This window comes from Eucyclogobius newberryi, unplaced genomic scaffold, assembly GCF_026437365.1.
Source record: "Eucyclogobius newberryi isolate DKJ021-1_F unplaced genomic scaffold, fEucNew1.0.hap1 SCAF_20, whole genome shotgun sequence".
Lineage (NCBI taxonomy): Eukaryota > Metazoa > Chordata > Actinopteri > Gobiiformes > Gobiidae > Eucyclogobius > Eucyclogobius newberryi.
The window spans coordinates 23,853,026-23,877,825 of record NW_027315835.1 but is presented as its reverse complement, the minus strand read 5'-3'; the positions used below and the strand labels follow the sequence as shown (position 1 = coordinate 23,877,825).

The 24,800-nt window shown below is 41.5% G+C and overlaps 2 protein-coding genes across 4 annotated transcripts in view; one reads left to right on the top strand and one right to left on the bottom strand.

Annotated features, from left to right (window-relative positions):
* The window catches only part of LOC140369095 (zinc transporter ZIP11-like), a 117,749-nt gene extending 113,424 nt beyond the window's left edge, over nt 1–4,325 (top strand). For both annotated transcript variants that reach the window (XM_072456338.1, XM_072456339.1), the window contains exon 10: nt 4,154–4,325. In XM_072456338.1, the coding sequence (XP_072312439.1) occupies nt 4,154–4,232 (79 nt within the window). In that variant the 3' untranslated portion in view covers nt 4,233–4,325. The remainder of the gene's footprint in view (nt 1–4,153) is intronic.
* A 2,460-nt stretch (nt 4,326–6,785) lies between these two features.
* LOC140369093 (ankyrin repeat and SOCS box protein 12-like) lies at nt 6,786–17,439 on the bottom strand. 2 transcript variants are annotated; one of them, XM_072456336.1, is made up of 3 exons: nt 17,301–17,439; nt 9,579–10,343; nt 6,786–7,280 (listed from the first exon to the last, which is right to left on the bottom strand). In XM_072456336.1, exons 1-3 carry the CDS (start codon nt 17,377–17,379, stop codon nt 7,096–7,098), a joined length of 1,029 nt encoding a protein of 342 aa, XP_072312437.1. In that variant the 5' UTR covers nt 17,380–17,439; the 3' UTR covers nt 6,786–7,095. The 2 variants fall into 2 exon arrangements, with proteins under 2 accessions (XP_072312437.1, XP_072312438.1); XM_072456337.1 differs by having other exon boundaries at nt 6,800–7,280; nt 9,579–10,348; nt 17,301–17,421.
* Between the last annotated feature and the right edge of the window lie 7,361 nt (nt 17,440–24,800).

Genomic DNA, 24,800 nt, shown 5'->3' with positions numbered 1-24,800 from the left:
CGGGTCGCGGGGGCAGCAGTCAAAGCAGGGACTCCCAGACTTCCCCTCCCCAGGCACTTCTTCCAACTCCTCTGGGGGGATCCCGAGGTGTTCCCAGGCCAGCCGAGAGACATAGTCCCTCCGGCGTGTCCTGGGTCTTCCCCGGGGCTTCTTCCAGCCGCTTCACACTCGGCTGCAAACCGTCCCAGTGCATGTTGCAGATCTTTGCAAGTTTGATGGAACCATCAGGACAACATCGTCTGCAAACAGCAGAGATGAGATCCTGTGGCCCCCAAACCGGACACCCTCTTATCCCTGACTGCGCCTATAAATTCTGTCCATAAAACCAATGAACAGAACCAAATGACAGCCCTGGTGGAGTTCAACACACACTGGGAACAGGTCTGACTTACTGCCGGCAATTCAAACACAGCTCCTTCTCCAGTCATACAGGGACCAGACAGCCCTGAGCAAAGGGCCCCGGACACCATACTCCCGGAGCACCCCCCAAAGGACACCCCGAGGGACACGGTCGAAAGCCTTCTCCAGATCCACAAACCACATGTGGACTGGTTGGGCAAACTCCCATGCACCCTCGCTCACCCAATGGAGAGTATAGAGCTGGTCCAGTGTTCCACAACCAGGACAAAAAACACTCTGCTCCTCCTTAATCCAAGGTTCAACTATCGGTTGGATTCTCCTCTCCAGTATCCTGGAATAGACCTTACTGGGGAGGCTGAGGAGATCCCTCTGTAGTTAGAACACACCCTCCATTCCCCTTTCTTGAACAGAGGGACCACCACCCTGGTCTGCCTGTCCAAAGGCATTGTCCCCGGCCAACTGCAATGTGATTTTGCAGAGACATTTCAGCCAAGACAATCCTACAATATCCAGAGACTTAAGGTACTCAGGGCGGAACTCATCCATCCCTGGAGTCCTGCCAACAAGGAGTTTGCCAACAACCTCAGTGACTTCAGCTTGAGTGATGGACGATTCAGCCTCCGAGTCCTCAGTCTCTGCTTCCTCGCGGAAGACTTGTTAGTGGGTTAAGGAGGTCCTCAAAGTATTTCTTCCATCGTCCGATGACATCCCCAGTCGAGGTCAGCAGGTCTCCACCCGCACCATAAAAGGTGTTGGTGAAGCACTGCTTCCCCCTCCTGAGGCGCCGGACGGTTTGCCAGAATTTGGGGACAACTGATAGTCCTCCTCCATGGCTTCCCCAAACTCCTCTCAGCCCCGGGGTTTGCTTCTGCGATGGCACAAGCTGCGGCATGCCTGGCCCGCCAATATCTGTCAACAGCCTCAGGAGTCCTACAAGCCAAAGAGGCCTACCTACAAGACAAAGAGGCCTAATAGGCCTCCTTCTTCAGCCTGACGGCATTCCTTACTTTCAGTGACCGGCACCTGAGACCTAGCAACCGCAGCTCCAAGCAGCCGCATTGACAATGGAGGTCAAGAACATGGTCCACTCTGACTCAATGTTCCCAGCCTCCCCCGGAATCTGGGAGAAGCTCTCCCGGAGGTGTGGGTTGAAGACCCTGCTGACAGAGGGCTTGGCAAGATTTTCCCAACAGACCCTCACAATGCGCTTGGGCCAGCCAAGTCTGTCCGGCTTCCTCCTCCGCCAGCGGATCCAACTCACCACCTGGTGGTGATGGGTGACAGCTCTGCCCCTCTCTTCACCCGAGTATCCAAGACATGCGGCCGGAGGTCAGATGACACAACAACAAAGTTGATCAATTATCTCCGACCTAGGGTGTCCTGGTGCCCCCGTGCACACAACCTTGTGCTTGAACATGTTGTTCGTTGCTAGCACAGAAGTCCAATAACTGAACACCACCGCTTGGGTTCAAATCGGGGAGGCCGTTCTTCCCAATCACCCCTCTCCAGGTGTCACTGTCGTTGCCCACGTGGACGTTGAAGGCCCCCAGTAAAACAATGGAGTCCCCGGTCTGTGCACTGTCCAGTACCCCTCCCATGGGAGGACGGCCCCACGTCAATCGCTCGGGCTGTGCCCAGCCGGGCCCCGTGGAGAATGGCCCCGCCACAAGGCATGCCACCCCAGGCCCCGGTAACGCCAATCCGGGCGATGTAACTGGCCTTGTTCTTTTACTCATCATAGAGGGCTTCTGAGCTGCTCTTGGTCTGACCCGTGACCTAGGACCTGTTTGCCTTGAGAAACCCTACCAAGCCCCCAACAACATAGCTCCTGGGATCGTACGGGCGCTCAAACCCCTCCATCACATTAAGATGACGAGTGCAATATAGAATTTTTGAAACCAAATCCTATCGTTTCAAAATGATCTCTTTCCAGCCTTTCTAGTTCAAGTCTGGTATAAATTAAATAACTAATTTAAGGACACATTAAGCAATATTTGTATTATTATTGGTCTTTAACCATGTACTTGAGAGCTTCATGTTTTGGAGCTCAAATGTACAACTTATATATTACACATTATTTGGCATCAGTTACACTCTCCATACTGTGATCTAATGTCATATACTGGCAGCAGAGGGAATAACCATTGAAAAAAACAACAACCCTCTAACCCTGACATACAAAACAACAATATTAAGTCAAAAGATAAGAGCGCGTGAAGCAATTTTTCGTCAAAATCCTGCGGGAGTGAGAGACGGAGCGGGTCTGTCCCTGCACGCCAAGCGCCCAGCAGCCAAGATAGCCGCCCATTCAAGTCAATGAGAGCTGCTCAGTGGTGCATGTCGCCAGTTAGCCTTTAGAACTCTTTGGACACTGCAGCCCAGAAGTGACGTAGGTCTGCGTCCGGTTAGCGTACCATGTATTGGTACTGACCAATCAGAGAGAGTTACTAGAGCAGCAAGTGAAATATTAAACAACTGATTTTAAGAAAACTGAAGGATTTTGAACCGGAAAAAAGTAAATCTATTTATTGCCATGGCTCAATAGTTTAGAGTTATTATTCAGTGTTTTGTGGTTTATCGCAAATAAAATATAAAACCATAAAAAATGTCTAGTTAGTAAACATTTTCACTCTCAATGGAAATAATTCTGGTCCTTATTAAGTACATTCAATGTATGATCTAAAATTGATTTCTTAAATTACGGATTTTCAATCAAATCATTCTACAACATGTCAAATGTATTCAGATGACATGTTTCTCTACATGCAAAACATGCTTAAGTCGTGATTAAGTCCGTATTTAGGTTTCTTGTCTGTGTAATACAGATAACAACACTGATGGACACGAAACGTAACATTGATTAGTTTATACCTGGTAAAACATTCCATAGCATTTATTACGTTATTTAGTTTTTCAGGCATAACAATTTCAAGACATCGCTTCTGAGTAGTAGATCCGCGGGCCTCAGATCCGTGGTGGTCATTAGTTTGATGATTTGTTCAGTTATTACACTCATAGATCATAGTTTACGCCTGTAGCTTATTTGTGGCATTTGGGCTCACCCACGGCATCTCGGCCCGTTCACATCACCTATGCTCTGATTGGTCTAGACGGTCACGAGCTGGGCTAGAGCGGCACGCTAGAGCGTAGCCGAAGCTAACAGCTTAAAATGAGTTTTAAAGACACCTGAAGAATCTTAAAATTGGAGAAAGTCAATGACTTTTTTTAAAACTCTACGTGCCCTGTCAGCCGAACACGAGCAGTTTTTCGTTACATTGCGCTCTAGGGAAAAAAAGCTTTCTGGACGCACGATTTCTTTAGCTGCAGTACCAGGGGAGTGGCCACTGGGGGTTGTAACGACATGCTGCGGCCAGCCACACCCTATCCTAATATAATACATCCAAGCTGCGATTAACCTAGACGTGAGCGTCTCTGGATAAGATGTTCTGAAAAGTGTGTTCACAACTCACTCTTGTCAACCCAAGAGTTTCTGAATGAAGCCATGCGTGTTCACAGAGCAGAGGTTAGCGCCCGCCGACCAATCAGAACACAGGATAAGGAAAGAGCAGCATACTTCAGATATAAGAAAATGTAAATTTCATTCATGGAAACAAAAGATTTAAGCACATTGGATCTTGAGCCGCTTCCCATGGGTCACTAAGGTGCTGCAATTTTGGCATCATGCCGAGTTTGTGTTCTCTATTAGAAGCCACAAAAGCCTCTGTTCACTCTGTTCTAATTAACCAGATATTGGAAATGAAAACAGACTTATGTTCATCTCTCTTGTCTCCAGTGGGAACGGGAAGCTGGCCTCGTGGACGTCCATCCTGGGCTTCGTGGTGATGATGTCACTGGATGTTGGGCTGGGTTAATGTCATCTTGGCAATGCTATGATGCCAATGAATTATTCAAAAGGGACCAAATAAGGTGTTTACAAGGGAAATACTTGGTGCATATTTTCCAATTCTGTAATTATTTCTAGCGGGAAATTTCATAGTAATCATGTTTAATAAAATAAGAATAATCAATGTTTATCATTTGGGGCAATAACGCATAACTGCTAAAAAATGTTATTTCTTCTTAAAGCTGTTTTAGATAATTGGATCTCAATTAGAAACATTTTGTGATTTTAAACCCTAATGCCATTACTGATCATAGAAATATTTTATTTTCATAATATTAATTTCTCAATTTGTTTTTTCATCAAGTCACATGATTCTAAACGCAAAATGTTATGACGCCAAAGTTACAAAAACACAGTGTGAGAAATACTTAATACACAGTCATACATTTCTGACCTTTACATTGTCTTGACTCTTCTGCCATCTACAGGTCAGTATGTAAAATTACATTTTCAAGGCTGTTGTACAGCATTTCCTCTCTGTACCAAATTTCCTGTCAACTATTTATACATTTCAATTATAATCAACTGGAATAGACTAAAGTCAAGTTCCATTAGGTCCACAGTGTGTCTTAAATTATGTGGCCTAAAGTGCCCTCAATAAATAATAATAAACGATGAGATGAAGATCTTTGGGCTCCTGGAACCACGCTTTCTTTTCCAACCTCCTTTTGAAATACTACAAAATATATCATAAATATCATGGCAGCACCAATGATGATTCTCGAGTGCGAGGGCCCCTTTTCCAGTCTTTTTTGTTCATATTTGACAGCAATAACAATATTGTTTCAACAGGTGTGAGAACTCAGTTACATGTTTGTAACTTTAGTAAAATCGTACTCTTAATTGAAGATATCGTGTTGGTTCCTCTTCCCAAGTCTTTATTGCCTGGTGACGACTCTTTTAGAAATAGCAAGAATGAACAGAACAGAATTTGTGCAAACATTTTCATTATTCATCACTACAGTGGCTGTAACAGCGCCTTGCCTCCAGTGAATATATTATTGCAGGGTTTAATCCACACACATTTCTTAATTTTGTTTTATTTTTCTCTAAAAGAGCGCAGCTCATGCTCACCCCGTATCCATCTGTAAAAGTTTTTGTTGCCCTTTTGCACACTTGAGCTCTCATTTGCTGGTATGTTACCATTCCTGAAATCTCCAAGCGTGTGGTGTGGCTGTGCTCCATTTGAGTGTGCAACATGTCCTCATGTCTGTGGTTAGTAAACTTTGTGTCATGTCTTGAATTCACAGATGATAATATCCTCTAGTGTGCAGCCAGTTTTTGCCACTTGTAGACTAATGACAATATTTAATGATTTGCGCATTTGTGTTTCTGGCACCGCTCCTTCAGATATTTAGTTTTTCAAATGTTTGTGTCCCTCTTTTGAAAGGTCCAGATTTAGTTCATTATTTAGTATTCTATCTTTCCAATTACAGTAACTTTAACAAATGTATCTGATTTTACTTCCAGTCCGTTTAGTTACTCAAGTTAGTTACAAACTGTAAGTTCTTCAACCACTACTTTGAAGAAACTGTCCTCCTATTTGTGTACAATTTTACCAACTCTACCCACCAAGCTGTTTTTATTATTTACTCAACCGTCCGCTATCTACAACAGAGTATAAGGGCCAACCCCCCCAAAAAAATCCGGGGCACTACGAGAATAAAGTCATTAATGAGATTATAATGAGAATAATCTCATAATTTAAAGAGAATAAAGGCCGATACGCGTTTCACTTTCAGCACCATGTTACGGGCTCCCCCTTAGTACAGTCCAGTAACAGCGCTCTGTTTTGTATGCACTGTGTATTAAGCTATGAAGCCGATCTGACAAGTCAATACACTTAGTCAAATGCATCTGTCTGGAATCTTCATTATACATTTAAATACACCACCGCCAGGACGCAAATGATGATGGTTAAAAGTTGAATCAAACAATAGATGTCGATCTTTATAATGCGGGCCTTTTAGACATCACAAACAATCATTTTCCCCGGTGCAGTGTCCCCCAAGGTCCTGGACCTGTAAAATGACATACTCCGGTGTTGGGTGCTTGTGTGTGTTGGAGTTGCGCTCATGCCATGATGTATGGATGATGGCGTGTGCATAAAACATGTAGCTTTTTTTGCTGTGCCGCGACCCCAGTGCTAGACAGGAGCGGAGTGGAAGACTGCAGACAGCAGTTTTGTGTTCTGTGTGTTTTATTGAGTTTGTCCAAGGGATGACAAGAAGGTTAGAATCGGTGCATAAAACTTAAATGCACACTATGAGCACGTAAGAATAGTGATTGTAGTGCCCACATAGAGAAACAACACTAGAGGAGCAGAACATGTGTGAATATAACACCGAGGCTGCAGCTGTGGCACGAAGCACGGCTGCTGTATGAGCCCATGGTGCATTACGGATACACCATGGAGAAAGTAAAGCGTTTATCCAACAGTTTGTTTATTACAAGACAAGACACTGCCGTTTATAGCAACACCTTTCCTGTTACGCATCATTCACACACACACACACACATTGTTTTAAAGGCCAGGAAATACTTTAACATCTAATGCAGGCTTTTATGTAGTTCTAAACTGTCAACTCATCCAAGCCCGTTCTTTTGTGTCCTTGCGTGTTGAATGTGAACCGCTCACGTCACTTTCAATCGGAACATTGACACCGGCCCCTAAGCTACGACTTTCTCATGAATTAACATATTTTTTCTCATTATTTAATAATTATTCTCGTAGTGCTGCACTTTTTTTTTTCTTCTTTTTTTTTTTTGGCCCTATACTCCTATCAGTTCAGGCTAGGTTAGCAAAGAACTGCAGCTTCATTAGCAGTACATTATTGGAGTTCTGAGTCTTTTTGCTCTGCAAATTTTAGCACAGGGAATGGGGGTGGCTTGTGTTGAAGATACTGGATAATACTGGGGGGCATGTCCAGCTGGTCGATGCAATTGGTCTTGTTAATCTTCCGGAGATGTTTGCGTAGGGCGAGTCTGCAATGTGAAGTCAAGCTCTTTGGAGTTCCTAAAAACACAAGCAAAATGACACGTTAAACAAAAGAGTACAGTTTAAAGAGATCGAGGACAATTTTGGAAAATACTAGATATGTTAAAAATAATATTAAAAATATAAGCACAAAAATAAGCCCTAAACATGGCAGGAGTTTTGAGGCCAAAAAACATAGTTCTAAAATTGAGTGGGATGGAATTTCAGTCCAATATTTTTGAGCAACAGGACATTTAGATTAAAATGCCTTGGTAAAAAGTTCAGTCAGATGTTATAATTGGTCATTGCTTTGTTAAATTTCTTTCTTATTTGTACTGTAAAAGTCTTGTTTCTCCAAGTCATTCAACATATCAAAGCTTTTCACATAGTCTTTTACAATGTGGCGAAAAAAAAGTATACCTTTTGAAATCCAGATCTTGAATATCAGTACTATTTGGTACAAAACCTTGGCCGTAAGCCATCCATCCAAGCCAAGATTTTAACATCTTTGTTGGTTTGTTTGTATGTTTTGATTTGCTTCTTCCATGTTGTAATTTTTCAGACAAAAAAATTACTCCAGCCTCCTTTTTATTTTGATAATTGTAGAGTTTGAGGTTTCTTTCCTTGCCATACAAATCTTGAGAGAGCGCATGCTAGCTACAAGCGGGAAAGTGCCGTCCGTATAGCAGCTGTGTCATCACTGTCAGCCTGAGTTACCCAGATTCAGACATTCTTAGGAGCTTAGAAGGTCAGTCTCCAGCTGACTGAAACAGCCACAGATATGACGTAATCATACTTTGAGGCTGTGTCATGCTCATGCCGTTGTGCCGCCACCTGACTGGCATCAGTCTGGAGATTCTCGAGCGACCCACTTTTGGCCTGTTCGGATGTCAGCGTGCACACTTGCGCTGCTAATTTCCCGGAGCCCTTCATTTTCTTAAATAAGATAAGATAATCCTTTATTGTCCCACATGGGGAAATTTTATTGGTGCAACGCAGGAAGATACAGAGGCAGATACAGAAGAAAAGAACAGATCACTTATAGGAAGTCTGAAAAACACTGGTGATTATGGGGGACGCTGCTTGAGTAGCCATGGACCCCCACTCTGGCCAGCCGGTAATTGACACTGAGGCGCCACAACCAACCAGTCTGAAGCGTGTTGTTAAACTTTCAATATTGTAATGCATTAATAAACCTTCAATATGGTGATAATGGCTTCACACACATACTGCAAATACATATATATTAAATATATATTCTTGCCCTGTCTGCTCCTTTCTCATAGACTCAAGGTCCCTTGTATGTTACTCCCTTGCACCGGTCTTGGAAGATTAATACTTTTATTTAGCCCCCACCGGTTTTCTGACCACAACAAGACCATATTAGGAACCGGAGCGATAAAGAAGATCTTTGTGGAAAAGTACTGCGAGGTATTCAACCTTCATTAAAATTCATGTTCTTTGTCTTAAGAGCGTGAGGGAAAATGTTCAAAGCAGAGCACCTGGTGGAAATTCTTCTAGTTTACGCTGAACAATTTGTATTAGCCTGTAAATTGTTAGGGAATAAATTATTTTTCATACGACCACATCGTGTTGTTGCTCTTCCTTGTTTTCTCACATACATTGAATCCAACAAGCGTCTTTGAAAGGAGCCAAGCGCGCCACACGCACAGATCGGGGCATAAGGGAAAAATTGGAGCAAGCATCATCAGAGAGGGCATCCCGAAAAAAATCCACCCAAAGAAAAGAAGGGCAGTGATCATGCTCATTGTCAGGCTGGAGCGGCGCTAGGCAGAACCGGCAACACAGGGACTCCACTCGACCAATGGATTCTGGTCGAGTGGAATGCCACTAGCGACTCTATAACACAAAACCAGTACCCCGATAAGAGGGGCGCAGCGGGGTAAGGTCGAACGCCACAAATGACCCGCTATGTAAAGGGAGAAACCACAGGATCAGGTCGAGCTGAGTGACTTTATATAAACCAGCTACAGGTAACAAAACCAGGTCGAGCCGAATATGCCACCGATGGTATAGCTGAAAACAATGATCAAAAACGGTCGAATTAAGCAGTTCCACTGGAAATACGATTTATTACAAGATCAAGTTAGCGCTTTAGAAATATCTATTCATATCTGCTTTTTGCCATTCTGTTTTCACCCACTTTCCTGGAGACAAAAGCGAGCTACAGATTCCAATAGCTAGTACCACTCACAGCCCCTTTTGGATCGCTTCAAAAAAGATCAGTAAAGTTCCCCATCTGCTTCAAAGGGAACTGTTGAAATATCCTATAGTAGCACTGATACCACTTATTCTTAATAGTAAAAAGTAATGTACCTCTCTCTCTGAGCAGCAGCTCCAGTGCCTCATTCTGTTTGGTGGACTTCTCGATGATCAGCGTGGGGAGGTAGACGTTAGCACCGAAGTCTATGAGAAGCTGAATGTACTCCACCCCACACCCGTGTCGCAAGCACATCTCCAACACCGTCTTGGGCTGCATCAGGCTCAGCACCTCGGGGTCTATGCAGTTATAATCAGGATCGGCCCCGTACTGCAGCAACAACTTGAAGCAGTCTATGTGCCCATACACCGCTGCCAGGTACAGGGGTCCGCTAGTTACTTTTGTAATAGTGCTGAAAATCACTAGTTTGGAGCGGTCATTCACCTCCGCGCCGTATTCGAGCAGCATTTGCAATACATCCTTGGCACCTTCCTTTGCCGCTGTGAGCACCGGGGAGGTGAAGTGTTTAGGATTCCCATTTGGATTGGCCCCAGCTTGAAGCAGGGCCAGAAGGCAGTGGAGGTATCTAGCGCTAGCAGCTCTAAACAGAGGAGTTTGGGCTTTGACGTTTAGGCTGTCCACCAAAGCACCATGAGCTAGCAGCACCCGCATGCAGCTCAAGTGGCCCTTGGAGACAGCAGCATGAAGAGGAGTGTCTGACACCCCCCAGCCTGCTCTAAAGTTGATGACCTTCTTGTAGATTTCTTGGCACAGCATCGTGTCCAGGTGCTGGTCATCGTCTTGTAGCACCGCCTGTCTGAGTGAGGAGATCTCGTTGAAGTGCTTTTCCTCTTCTCTGGTTAATAACCGAAACATGGAACCTGTGCTGGAAGACAAAAAGGTAAAATAATGTGTATGGTCTACGTAAGGATTCGTAGAATTTCCAGTTATCAATGATTAAGTATGCACTTTCTAGATCAGGGGTGGGCAAAATCCGGCCCGTCAAACATGCCAAGTAATATTAAATATTAAAAATATATATATATAATTTTTTTTTTTTTTTGGCCAGACCTGGGCATTTGTGGCCCCAGGGGCAAGATGTGGCCCTCAGCATGTTTTAATCCAGTTTCAATTTTTTAACTGTCTAACATCTGTCTGCACTTGTATCCTTAATAAAGATGACATGAAATTAATTAAATAATAGATTCAATAGCGTATATTTGACAGAAAAGTGTTTTTTTATTTGATATTTGATTTTTTTTTTTCACACCAATGTGACAAAATTACGTGACTCTAACTTATTAGTGGACAAAAAAATTGTCAAAAAAATAGTTTCCCTTACTAGGCCCGAGCCGAAGGACGAGAAGGGTTCCAGTGAGGGGAAATTGTATCTGGGGGCCGGAAAAAAAATAAAAATCGAGTAGTAAACATGGACAAATTAGCCCGTGAGTGGTTGAAAATTAGACCTCAGTGAAGATCTCAAGACACCGTGAAAAAAATATTGACGGCTCAGTAACGCCACTTCTGAATGAATTAACATGGGGCCAATGAGCGAGAGGCCAAAAAAGTTGCAGTAAAAATATGACGCTCACTCCAAAAAATTGTTAATGTGAGAAAATGTAAAAAATGGCCCCGCCCTTAATTATACAGTAAGTTGGATCAAACACAGCGCTGACAAAACACCTTGTCGTACTTTTGGCATCTCTTGCTACAGTTTTCATTAAAAACATTTCAAATTTGGACACAAAACCCACGAACAATGTAATGTTATAAATTTGAAGCCGATACGCCTTTGGGTATGGTCATCGTGAATTTTAAACAAAATTGCAGTTTCTTAAACATGGTTTATTTAATTTTTTCTGAACGCATTGATATGCAAATGGTGGCGAGCTAATGAAAATCCAATTTGGAGAGGACGCTAAAGAGCCATATCATTGTATTCAGTTTGGAAATCTTCACAAACTCTTGACTAAGTTTTCCTAGAAAAAAATGTTTAAGAAACATATATATATATATATATATATATATATATTATATTTTTTAACATTTTTATTTTGTTTGAAATTCACTATGACCACTGCTGAAAGCATATTAGCTTCAAACTGATAATGATGATAACTGCTTTCGATGAAAACTGTAGGGGGAATTGCCAAAAGTATGACGTGGTGCACTTTTGTCAGCAAACATCCTGTATGATTTAGGGCAGGGTCATAATATAATTTTTATAATTTTTAATACCACTCACAGGCATATTCGTCCTTGTTTACTATTTGATTTTTGCGTTTTTCCGGCCCTGTGATAGAATTTTAATAAGTCCCTCGGCGGGACGATTCTCATCCTTCGGCTTGGGCCTAATAACATCTAGATTGAATTATATTAGTGGAAACCATAACACCCCTTAGTGGTAAAAGAAAATGACAAAACAGTTTTGCATGTGGATGATTCAATAAATAAATGTTAGTGTTTTTTAGACCTGCGTATGTGTAGTTAACCCTAAAGTGACTACAATTTTTCTGTTCAGCAGTAACATGAGCAGGTGCTCAACCTGTAAATAAATAGGACTGCACATTGATAGTGGCATTTAATATTTTCATTTGGGCAAATTACAAATAACTTTCAAATTGTCACTTCAGTAAAGCTGCATACTGTACACAAGAAAGAGCAGGCTGTACGCTGGAGGAGGAAAAGACGCACAGTGGAGGAATCTCACCCACAGAATCTGTGTTGTTTGTGTGTGTGTTTATGTGTAGAGAGGAGACCGGTGTGGGCATTGTTTAGAATCATCAGAAAACTTTCAGCCAAGATCAAATCAAATTTGAGTTAAAGGAATAATAGAGGATTTTTGGGACACAATCTGAGTCTCATTTTCTTGTGACGTGGACAGCAGAGTAGTTCTCCCAGATGTCAATCATTCCTCGTATAGCAGCACGATTCCCTGGCTGCGCATGCATGGTTGATATGCCGGTGTGTGTTTAGCAAGTTCCTTCGGCGTACAGTAAAAAATGACGACAGAGAAAGACTGTGTTCCAGCTGGCTCAGAAGAGAAGGAAATGGAGACGAGAGATGCAATCCGTCGCGCTAATAAACAAACGCACGTGTAGCAGTGGGGCTGTTGCATGCTTCCGCACGAGGTTTGATGGGAGGCGGCCTCTTGGGAAGAACAGGAGGGTGGGGGGTGAGTGCGCATGCATTTTCACAAATTGGCGAAAAATCCTCTTATTCCTTTAAAACAATTTCAACTGCATGAAAAATACTCTAGTGTACGAATACTACAGTGTGATTGTTTCCACACCCTAGTTTAAACATTTTGACTGTATTACTTTATCAAATGAACTGTCTAACCTATGTTTTTTAGAGCTGGGTTGAAAAAAATCGATTTTCCGATTTGTAATCGATCTGCATATTAATGACCGATTATCGATTTGTACATCCATAGATCGATTTATTTATTTATTTTTTAAATTAAAAATAATAATAATAATAATTTTGTAAAAAAAATAAATAAACTTTTTGAAAAATGCTAAACGTTTACATTTTATACTTCCAGTTTCAGTACTGGCAGTGTGTGAGCAGTTTTAAAATAAAAATGCTTTTGGTAGCAACCGCTTTTGGGTGAATTCTTAATTATTTTCAAGCATAATAATAATGCACTGGTTAGTGTCCCAGTAGGAATCCACTGTTGCAGATGTAGTCACCTCAATGATGTCCTCCATTTATTGTCCTGAATTATCTTTCTTGAAGGTAGCAATCTACCTTCAAGAACCCTTAACCTTTTCATCAGTCTTCCAGCCATCAGTAACTACCAATACTTGTAAGATTTGCTGTTTAATATTGATATAATACTAGTTTTAATATGTTGCTTCTCTACACAGTCATGAAGTGAAGGAAACGGTTCAAATACATTTTTCATTTTTAATAACATTAACCCCCGGATCGAATCGAAATCTGATCGAATCGGAAATCAGATCGAAATCGGATTGAATCGGATGGAATCTGAGAAAATCGGAAAAAAATCGATTTTGAAACGTAAAAATCGGAATCGAATCGATTCTTGAAATTTGAATTGAAACCCAACTCTAATGTTTTTATGTTTTTGTACCAGCCGTGTCAAGATGAGCAGTCAGGGAATCCAAGTGTAAGGAGTTTATTACCTTCAGAGCCAGACTTCTCAACTGGTCTGGCTCTGAAGGGCCAGACCAGTTGAGAAGTTCTACAGCAGCCTAGCGTCAATGAGGCGCAACTGATGGTCTCTTTGTTGATGATGCAAGGGACTGTGGCGACATGGTGGTTCACTTATACAAAAAGGTTTACTTTAGGCTTTAATCAACTCTTTAAACGTGGTGTTTTATTTCTCTGTGATGCACATGGCTGTCCATTCTGGATTTAAAGTCTAGTAATGTGGTACAAAGCTTACAAATTACCCCAATGACAAAGTACAGCATAAATCTACAACATCACTACCACAGATGGGCAGAGTAACAATATTTCATTCCAAGAGCAAAGTTGCATAAAAAAAAATAGTGGCCCAGGAAATTACTCAAGAGTAGGGCTGGGTAAAAAAATCGATTTAATCGATTTTGGATCGATGTCATTAAAATTTTGCAGTATCGACTCATAAGGCATGAGATCGATTTTCCCCCCATGAAGTTAACCCCAGTAGTCTTGTGCGTGGCACAGCAGTGGCGCGTTTACGACCGCTTGTCAAGCGTGCAAGACGCAGGTAAAACTCGGCTCAGCGAGCCATCCCAACTCAAGTCTGACGTCTGGAACCATTTCGGATTTAAAACAACAAAGGACAAAGTGGAAACCACTTGACAAGGTATCACACTACGCTAACGTTAGCTTCCGACAACAAGCCGCCCGGCAAAACAACTGAAACTTGGGGAATCACTAACATTACCAGCCGATTCTCCGCTGGTCATAAAGATAACAGAAGCCATCGCAACTTTTGTATGCAAAGATTTACGCCCGTACTTGACCGAGTACGGGCGTAAATCTAGCGCATGAACAAGCGGCTTGTTCATGCGCTAGATCCACACTACGTTATGGTGCAACGTAAACATCTGACAGAAAGTTCTCCCCATGATGTACTTGTGTGTGAAAGACGCCATCATAACGACAATGCCAAATCTGCAGAGAGAGTCGCCATAACTTGACACCTGGACATCACGGTCAACGCAGTCGTACCTGACAGTGACCTGACAGTGACCTGACGAGCCACACCGCTAATAATATAGCTAATATGTTGACGGGGGCCATACAGGAGTGGGGGGCCATACAGGAGCGGGGGGTCATACAGGAGCGGGGGGCCATACAGGGGCGGGGGGCCATACAGGAGTGGGGGGCTGACCAGCAAAGACCCAGCAGTCGTGACGGACAACGCTGCAAATAATGGTTGGTGCAGTGGAGATAATGCAGCTGATGCACGTCACACTGAACTGAGCCTCACAAGCAGGTCTAAAAACTACTTAATATTTCGAAATTGTACTTTTGAGACTTGAGACAGTTTTGTTACAGCTGAAGTTTAAACTGTCCAATTTACAAGTTTGCACTTAAAACCTGTTTATGGTGTAAAGAAAAAATAAAGTACATTTGTATTTTGTAACAGAGTTGAGCCATTTTCATTATATAAGAGCAGATTCAATTGAATCGAATCGAATCGTGATTAATCGATTCAGGAAATTGGCCATGATACCCAGCCCTACTCAAGAGTAATTTAAAGATACTTCTACTCAAGTAATAGTAATTTTAAGAGTAAATAAATGAATGGTTTATCATTTGAAGTGAATGTAAAAAATAACAAACTAATTATGAAGGTCTTAAAATTAACAAATGTTCAAACCATTTCATATTGTCGACATAAGGTTATATGTTGGCAATATGAGATTTACTCGGGGTGAGAACAGAAACAATACTGTTACTCAAGTAATAGGACTTTCAATTTTAGTACACAGTTATTAAAAAGTACCGGTAAATGTAATTGAGTACACCACAACTCCTTTTGTAAAATGCTTAATGTTAAGTTTGATTGGCCTACTTCATTTCTGAATGTGGCGTCTGTGTTTAATAAAATATTATTTACATTCCACTGGTGTGTGCTCACTCTGTGCGACTCCAGACAGACATGTCTCCAAGACTCATCCACTTAAAATCTTGTGAAGACAGAATAGTTGAGGCAGAGACCAGGGTAAGCAATTCTAATGGTCAATGTGAGTATTTTATTTTATGTTTTTAATGCCGCTGCTTCATGAGTTAACGCGGCCGAACAGGATTTCCCTTACCCTTACACATGGCCTAAACAAAGATGTTACTGACTTGTGTTGAACTAACAGCACATATTTGAGATTTTAAACATATAACAAAAAGCTTTTGCACCAGATTGTAAAAGAAAATCACATGAAAAGCTTGGATGTGTTTGATATGACAGCCCTGAAAGTATTGTTTCATTTCATTTTTGAGGATTTTTTTTTTTTTTAAAGCTAGAAAATCACATTATTTTATAATAGCGCAGCACAGATTGTGGTTACAAACATTTATTTTCAAATGTAAAAAACTTTTCTTTTGTTTAATTAAAACGAAACATTTAAATTAAATATATAATAATGTGAAAATGGTTAAATCCACACAGTAACTGTAGTAGGTTGTAGTCAGGGATGTGCAAACTAAGCTGTGTGGTTTGACTGCACTCATTAATAGTGGTGCTATCGAGTCAAATAAACCCATATATACTGTAATAACATGAGATACTGAAATTACAAAAAATAAAAGGTAGAGTAAAAATCAAGTTTGAGTAGCTCAAGTTAAGATAATTGAGTTTACATTCTATATGCCCAATAATGGTTGCGCTATTGAGCAAAATGGACAACAGAATGTGGTAATGAGATGGAAATGGTAAAACCACCAAGATAAAGGTTGTAGTAGATTATGTATGAGTAAATGAAGAAATTTGGTGAGTTTGTGTAGTCTGCATTCTGTACCAAATAATGGTGACACTATTGACCTATATGTAGCATCAGATATATTAAAATTCCAAATTTGTAAAATTACCAATATAAAGAAAGCAGACGCTCAGGGACAAGTAAATGAAGATGTTTGAGAAGTATGAAAACAGTTGGTCTTATAATATAGTGTTGGTATTGAGTACAATGTCGGTGAGAAAAAGATTCTGTTGAAGTCATCTGGACACTTTTTTTTTTACAATACCTTTTGACACTCATCCCAGAGTCATTCTCAATCTGCGAATCAAGAACTCAGATATTTATCCTACTCTGAGTGGGCCCTGAGTAGATTGAATACAAGATGTTGCATTGATCTAAATAAAAAATATATGATATACGTTTTTGGACAGCTTGTTATTATTATTGTTATTATTATTATGCACAATTTCTCAGACCGTCTGAGACGGTCCCTAAAAAGCCGTCATTCCACAGAGATCCGTTCAAATTACTCAGGCTAAACTGTGGCACATTCGGACTAAACACAGATTGCAGTCCATTGTCCTCATACCGACAATGTTATAGATGCATTTTGGATGTCTTGACTAAGATTTGTTTGTATACGTTTACGAGCCATTGACCACGGAAATACGAATGACCGCGGTCACGTAGTCTGAAGACCTCAAATTGTACTATGAGGAGTACACCATGGAAGAGGAAATGTCCAAACAGAGTCCAATATTAATAAGAAACACGGAAACACGCTTCATAATGCCTGTAATCTATTGGACACGGTTTAAGTTGTGTTTTAACGGTACGCTGATCAGCTTTGTTTGGTTATGGCAGACGCTTCCTGTATGTATTTCGCAGGACGTAAGGCATTCTATTCTCAGTGATACTTACGAGTTCTGTTGTTTTTCTTAACGACACCGGTGACTTCACACTGCAGCCAACTTTTGATAAAGAAGAAAATAAAGAGCATATCGGCCAATAAAAATATATATATCCTGGTTTATCAGATCCATGGGTTTATTTTGTTCAAATATCTACTTCCGTCTTTTTCTTCTTCTTCTTCTTTTTCTTCTTCTCGGGTTTTTTTGGCGGGTGGCAACCAACGTTAGGTGCATTTCCGCCATCTACTGTGCTGGAGTGGGTCAGAGTATCTGCACTTATAAGATAAGATAAGATAAGATATTCCTTTATTGTCCCACATGGGGAAATTTCATTGGTGCAACGCAGGTAGATACAGAGGTAGATACAGTAGAACAGATCACTTATAGGAAGTCTGAAAAACACTTTCAGTAGAAGATCTCCTATAAATAAATAAAAACTCCCATAGACAAATAAATAAATAAATAAATAAATACCATTGCATGTGATCAGCTTTGTTTCCCTTAAGAATTTTACTGAGTCATTGCATTCCGTGGTTTTCAATCTATTTTTTTAACAAAACTTTTCTTTCTGTTCCTAATAAAATCCTGCTTAAAAACCTCCCTCTTTGCTTCAAACCTAATGCATTGTAAAAGGACATGTTCCACTGACTCAATTTCAGCTCCACATTCACATAATCCTGAAGGATGTTTCCCCAGTAACATTAACGTTTTATTCAACCCTGTGTGTCCCAATCTTAATCTTTTAATTGCCACCTGCTCTCTTCTGCTCAGCCCCAGAGTTTTTACCTTCCCTACCTTCTTTTGTACCTGATAAGTACCGTGCCTCCCCTTCTGCCCTTCATCCCAGCGCCGCTGCCACTCTGTTACAATTTGAATTATGATTAGAGATTTCACCTCTGTCTTACTAAGGGCTACTTCAAACATGATCTCCTCCTTTAGCGCCTGCTTAGCAAGACAGTCAGCTATCTCGTTTCCAAGTATCTGCTTATGAGCTGGAATCCACATAAATTTTATCTGAATTTGGCGGCAATTAAGTCGAAACAAAAACTGATAAATTTCAAAGAGTATGTCTGGACGGCTCTGATGAGAAAGTTTGAATAGAAGTCAATGAAGCAAATGGAATATATAAGTGCCTCTTCGACTCTATTTTCTTCTACCCACTGTAACGCCTTCATAATTGCAATAATCTCAACTGTGTAAACAGCAAGGTGGTCGGATGTTCTCTGTTTTTTTTTAAATATTTAACTCCGGTATAACATACATAACCCGTTTTCCCTGATTCCGGTTCTTTGGACCATCTGTATATAATAATGCAACTTTAATATATATTCTGAATTCACTCATTCACAGCCTCCAAAATATTCCTCCCCTTCTACCTTCCATCTCGTGAACATATTTATCAACTTCAACTGCAGGCAATAGCCAAAAAAGGTGTGACTGGGCCGGACACGGCAAGACTGTAATTTCTCCCCTGGATTTCCGTCTCAGTTGCAATTTTACTTGCTGTCCAAGCAAAGCACGATGATTTTGCTTTTCCGCTTTCCCAACATGGCAAGAGATTTTTGACTGCTGGATGTCACTCCTCATGTCCCTGTAAATTTGACCAGCGCATCGTGATTTGTCTAAGTCTCAGATCTAAGGGCAACTCTCCTATCTCAACCTGAATTGCTGTAACAGGGGACGTTTTTAAAGCTCCACAGAATAATCTCAGGGCTTGGTTAATACATGCGTTTGTGGTAACGTTATAAAGCCGGGACTTCCCCATAGCGGCCATTTCAAAAGGGGCACGCGATATATAAAAACCAACACGACTGCATAATGAGCTAAGAATACTTTGATTCTTTAGACGATAACGGCAAACTAAGGTACACAACAAAGCTATCATTTCTTGGTCAGTCAACAGAGCAATGTCCTAACAGAACGCAGGTTTTTGGCATTTTGCTCTCATATTTCCTGGATTTTGTATGTAGTAGACGTGTTGTTGTGCCCCTTTCAAAATAGCGGACTCGGTTGTGTCGTTCCGTTCCAGGGTCCTGGGAAATAGAATCTCTTAACATATTCTGAAAATGTAGCACACCAGCATGCTTACCTGAAGTTTCCTCAAACCGAAATCCTGCATTTATTTTGCATTTCGACTTTGAATGTCAGAATTTTACACTACAAGTGTGAAGCGTCAGACCCAGTTCCGACCAATCAGCGGTAAAGATGATGATTTTATTTCTGGTCTTTTCGTAAACAAATAAGGCGGCGCCCTGTCGAACGAGACAATGCCAAATCCAGAGGAAAATCCTGCTTGCTGTATGCATATTGTAGATAATTGTGATGAAAATACCAGCGTTATGACTAAAACACGATGGGACACATTCAGGACGATCGCAAAAGAGTGGATCTCGCTGAAAAGGGGAGAGAGAACAACGACATGTTGCACATCGTACACATGTTGGACAGACATGCGGCTGTAGATAGAACCTCTCATCCCGATTTAGCCACTATTTTCAACCAATCAGAATGCAGAGATTCGTGTTCGTTGACAAATTCATCTCAAGAGACCTGAGTTCAATTCCTGCTGTGCCCAGAAGAAGAGGAACGTTTCAAAGGATCAAAACTTTAAATATATGAAGTTTATGAGTTCAAACTTTAAATGTATAAAGTTTATCAGTTCAAACATTAAATGTATAAAGTTTATGAGTTCAAACTTTAAATGTATAAAGTTTATGATTTCAAACATTAAATGTATAAAGTTTATGAGTTCAAACTTTAAATGTATAAAGTTTATCAGTTCAAAATTAAATGTATAAAGTTTATGAGTTAAAACTTTAAATGTATAAAGTTTATGAGTTGGTGTGTCAGTTGGCACTTGTTAAAAGGTCAGATCATGAGAAGGACTCACATGTAGCTGCTGGGACTGATTTGCAATATTAATAAAATCACAAATTGATCACAAATAGTGATTTCTGCTTCACCTTAAGAGATTTACCCACGTCACACCTTCTGCATAAATAAACTTGGAGTGGGTCAGAAACAGGGAGTTTAGTCTGCAGGGGTCAGAGGTCACACTATCACATCTCTAACACTGCAGCACTGAACTGTACTATTGTGTTCAGTTTATGTTCTGCAGAGAAATAAAACATTTACTCATATTACTAATGATATGATATCTCAATCATTTAAAGAATATTGTTGTATTGTTATATTGGAAAGAAAACACACAAAAAACATGTACTTTTAAGAATATTTATTGACAGGGAAAATACAAGAAATATTAAGTTTCATTCATTTACACTTCAGACAGCATGCATTACTTGACAGTAGTATTTACATTAAATATACAGATATATAGAGTCCAGGAAAGTATGTGTGGATGTGTGACTGAGGGCCTGCTTCAGCTCCAGTTTGCAGAACCTGCACGTTCTCCCTGGGGCAGAACCTGCACGTTCTCCCTGGGGCAGAACCTGCACGTTCTCTCTGCAGCAGGTGACTCCTCTCTCTTCCTCTTCTGTTGCTTCCTTTCCTCCACTCTGTTTTTTTGGCCAGCTCCCTCTGGAAGAACTCTGTGTCCACAAAGTCCTTTAAGGTGGTGTTTCTTCAGGGCTGCTGCTGCTGCTGCTGCTCAGGGCGTCCTGAGAAAGAGACGGTGATGGTCAGAGCTGTAGGAGACAAGGTGATGGTCGGAGCTGTAGGAGGCGTCGAGGTGATGGTTGGAGCTGTAGGAGACGAGGTGATGGTTGGAGCTGTAGGAGACGACGAGGTGATGGTCGGAGCTCTAGGAGGCGACGAGGTGATGGTCTGAGGAGGAGGCTTCACTGGCAGGTGTCATGGTGACGACAGTTGTCGTGGTGACGACAGGTGTCGTGGTGACAACAGGCAGAGTTGTGGTGGTGCTGCCAGAGTGTGTGTTTGCTCCAGCTTTTCCAGGCTGATGTTGAGTGAGACTGATGCATTTAATAATTTGATGTGAGGATTTATGTAATGAGAAATATGTAGTTTTGTGGTCGGGTGTAGCGCGCTATTGGCTGATTGGCTCAGGGGCAGTGGAGGGGGAGGCGGCCTGTTGTGACGGCTGCGGCTGAAGCTTCACTGGAGGAGGAACTACAGAACAAAACAGATGAATGTTTTAGTGATAAGCATTCACAACACGTGTGCACATCAAATACAACACATGACACACATTTAGAACCACTGCACTGGCTGTCAAACTACAGTCAGCATGAAGCATTCATCTGTACACTCTGTGATAGTTTTACTGTGACAGACACAGACACACATGGAGCATGAAGCATTCATCTGTACACTCTGTGATAGTTTTACTGTGACAGACACAGACACACATGGAGCATGAAGCATTCATCTGTACACTCTGTGATAGTTTTACTGTGACAGACACAGACACACATGGAGCATGAAGCATTCATCTGTACACTCTGTGATAGTTTTACTGTGACAGACACAGACACAGACACACATGGAGCTCACTCACTCTGGGTTCTCTCTTCTCCAGGAGCATCAGATGCAGAATGTGTGGGACGAGCTGCATCTGAAACAACCAAAACACCACAATATAGGTTTATGTTTGTTTAGATTATTCTATTAAAATGTCAGACCTGGAGCTGAAGTACTTCCAGACTCGGGCAGAACAAACCTCAGCTCCTGTGGAAGTAGCACTGGAGGCTTGAGGGGCAGCACATCTGCAGCAGCTGAAGAGAGGAAAGAAATGTATGATACGTTTGATCAACTTTGATCTTACAGTGAATAAGCAACAAGTAAAAGCTCTTACCGTCCTGTGAATCCTCCAGAACAGTCTGTTTGGACTGTGCAGCTGCTGTAAGAGAAGAAGAATCATAATGAGTCATATTTAGCCGTTAGTAACAACGCACACTTACATTTGACCTGTTGTTTATATCATAAGTAAGTTTATATTGCTGTTTTATTTAGTGTGAATGAGCAGAAGAAGCTCTCACGTCAAATACACACTCACTCATTCATATTGAACACCAGGCATCATAGAAATATGACTTACTCTCATCACAGATGCATAAATTCAGAGCAGGACCTGAACAGGGTCAGGAACAACTGAACTCATGCACAGGACAGAACGTGTCCCAAAGTGTCTTTCATGGCAGGACATCTTTGTGTGAACTTCTGTAAACCTGAGGATGATGGAGCTCAGCAGCGACTGGTGCAGACACGGCTGGAATAAAAGACAAACCTTTTTAACACATGGTACATCCAAAATGGAGCTAAAGCGTTACAGACACATTACACACATCCACGTGTTGTTTGGACGGAGATGCTGAACATTGTCCTCTCCAGCCACTGCTAAAGGAAAAGACATCAAATGAAACAGAGGTGACTGCTCCTCTACATGGTGTGACTCTGTGTGACTCCACACAAACCAAGAACACATGATTTATGTAGTTATACTCACCCAAGGGCTCACAAGGAGAGGTGGTGGGGACACGAGTGGGTGGGACAGAGGACGGGACAGAGGAGGGCAGGAGAGAGGAGGACAGGAGAGAGGAGGACAGGGCAGAGGAGGACAGGGCAGAGGAGGACAGGGCAGAGGAGGACAGGGCAGAGGAGTACGGGGCAGAGGAGGATGGGGCAGAGGACAGGACAGAGGATTACGGGGCAGAGGAGGATGGGGCAGAGGAGGACAGGACAGAGGACAGGAGAGGAGGATAGGACAGAGGACAGGACAGGACAGGAGAGAGGAACAACATAATCAACATAATTGTTGAGTCATTCATATGGATTTTGGCTCTTGTTTACAGTCTGTTGCTAGGTAACAGTTGTGGAATGCCCTCCACATTAACATTAAGTGAAGGCATTTCCCCATTGTGGGACAAACAAAGTCTCTCTTACTTGAATGTGAATTGTTGACGCTATGCACAATAAGAGACAACACAACACGCAGATCACGTAATATTGCACCTTATATAAAACTGCACAACTGCAAACCTTTAAATGTAATGCAGTTTAACTTAACAGGGCTGAATATCACACAAAACAGACAGAAAAGTCAACAGAGACATCGAAGTAGCAGTGACTTTACGTGACTAAAAACACAGTTTCAAAAGTGCAAAACACAAGACGAACTTTACCTGAAAACGTCCTCAAATGCCCGTTATAAATGCCACAAAATACGAGTGTTCTGGGCAGGGCCGGCCCAAGCCTTTAGGGGGCCCTAAGCGAAAACATATTTGGGGGCCCCTCACCACGTCATCAGAATCAGTTTTATTGCCATTGTCAGTGAACAATTCACATATGGGAACTTTCGTCAACACAAACAAAGCGCACCAAAACTTAGTTTATTCTCAACACCTCACAAGCTCAAATATTGATAACTTAAATCCTACAATGCAACTTGGTATTCCGCTGACATCACCTCTACTCCCTGTACAAATAACACACGTCCCAGATATGTTTTTGGGTGTATTTGTGGGCGTTAAGGGTCTACAGCCACATTAGCACATTAGTTTAAATGAATGAACAGGGGGGGTCTGGGGGCCAGAGATTTGCAGACCTTTTTTGTGTATTCTGCTGCATTTTAATGTGGTCCAGCCGGCTAAAGTAAGAGTAAAATGTTGAGGTTGTAATGCTATAAAATGATGATGTGATGAAACTGTGCCAGGAGAAAGTGACTAAAGCCAGTTATTAATACATTTGTGTACTTAATTACTCAATACAATATTGGCTATGAAAAATAATTATGATCAAATTGATTCATTTTAACTGAAAATGTAAAAGTAATAGTTATCCTTACTAATTTATCTTTTACTGCTCCCAACTGTTCCTTCTTGCCAAAGTGACAAAACAAGTTATATTAAATTAAACAAATGGCATAAGCATTGCTTGATTAACAATTAACACTGATAAAACAGTGCAAACATGTTATTCCCAGAGAATGAACAGAACGAGAAGTGAAGGTCCAAACCTAGCTATAGTGAAGAGACTGTGTTTCTGCAACTTTGCCACTTTTATATAAAAATATATAGTATTATTCTATAACAGACGTAATTATAATATGTCTGGTTATTTTTCACTATCAATTTATTATAATTTATAACAAATAGTCTAATGATGCTTTTTAAATAAATTGAAATGTTTTATTGCTCTATTAAAAGTTAATTACAATATAAATGTTTGTTCTGATCAGAACATCACACACTGGACTCCTGCATGAAACAATGCTGCGATGTGATTGGCTGATGGACCTTACATGCATAAACCTTTACGTTCCTCTCATTCCACTTTAAGAAGTCAAAGTAAAACAGACATCACGAGTCACGATTGATCTCACACATGGTGATGTGAGAGAGAGGGGACGCTCATCTCTGACTGAGGCTGCACAGGAGCCCGGGACAGGGGCCCGGGACAGGGGCCGCACACTGTTCACTCCAAAGTTTCACGTCAGAGGTTCTGGACGAGACGGCGCTCGTCTGGACCGGATCTCCGCCTCTTAGTGACCCGGGCCATAGACGCCCCTCACCGGCCTCACCTGCAGCTGACA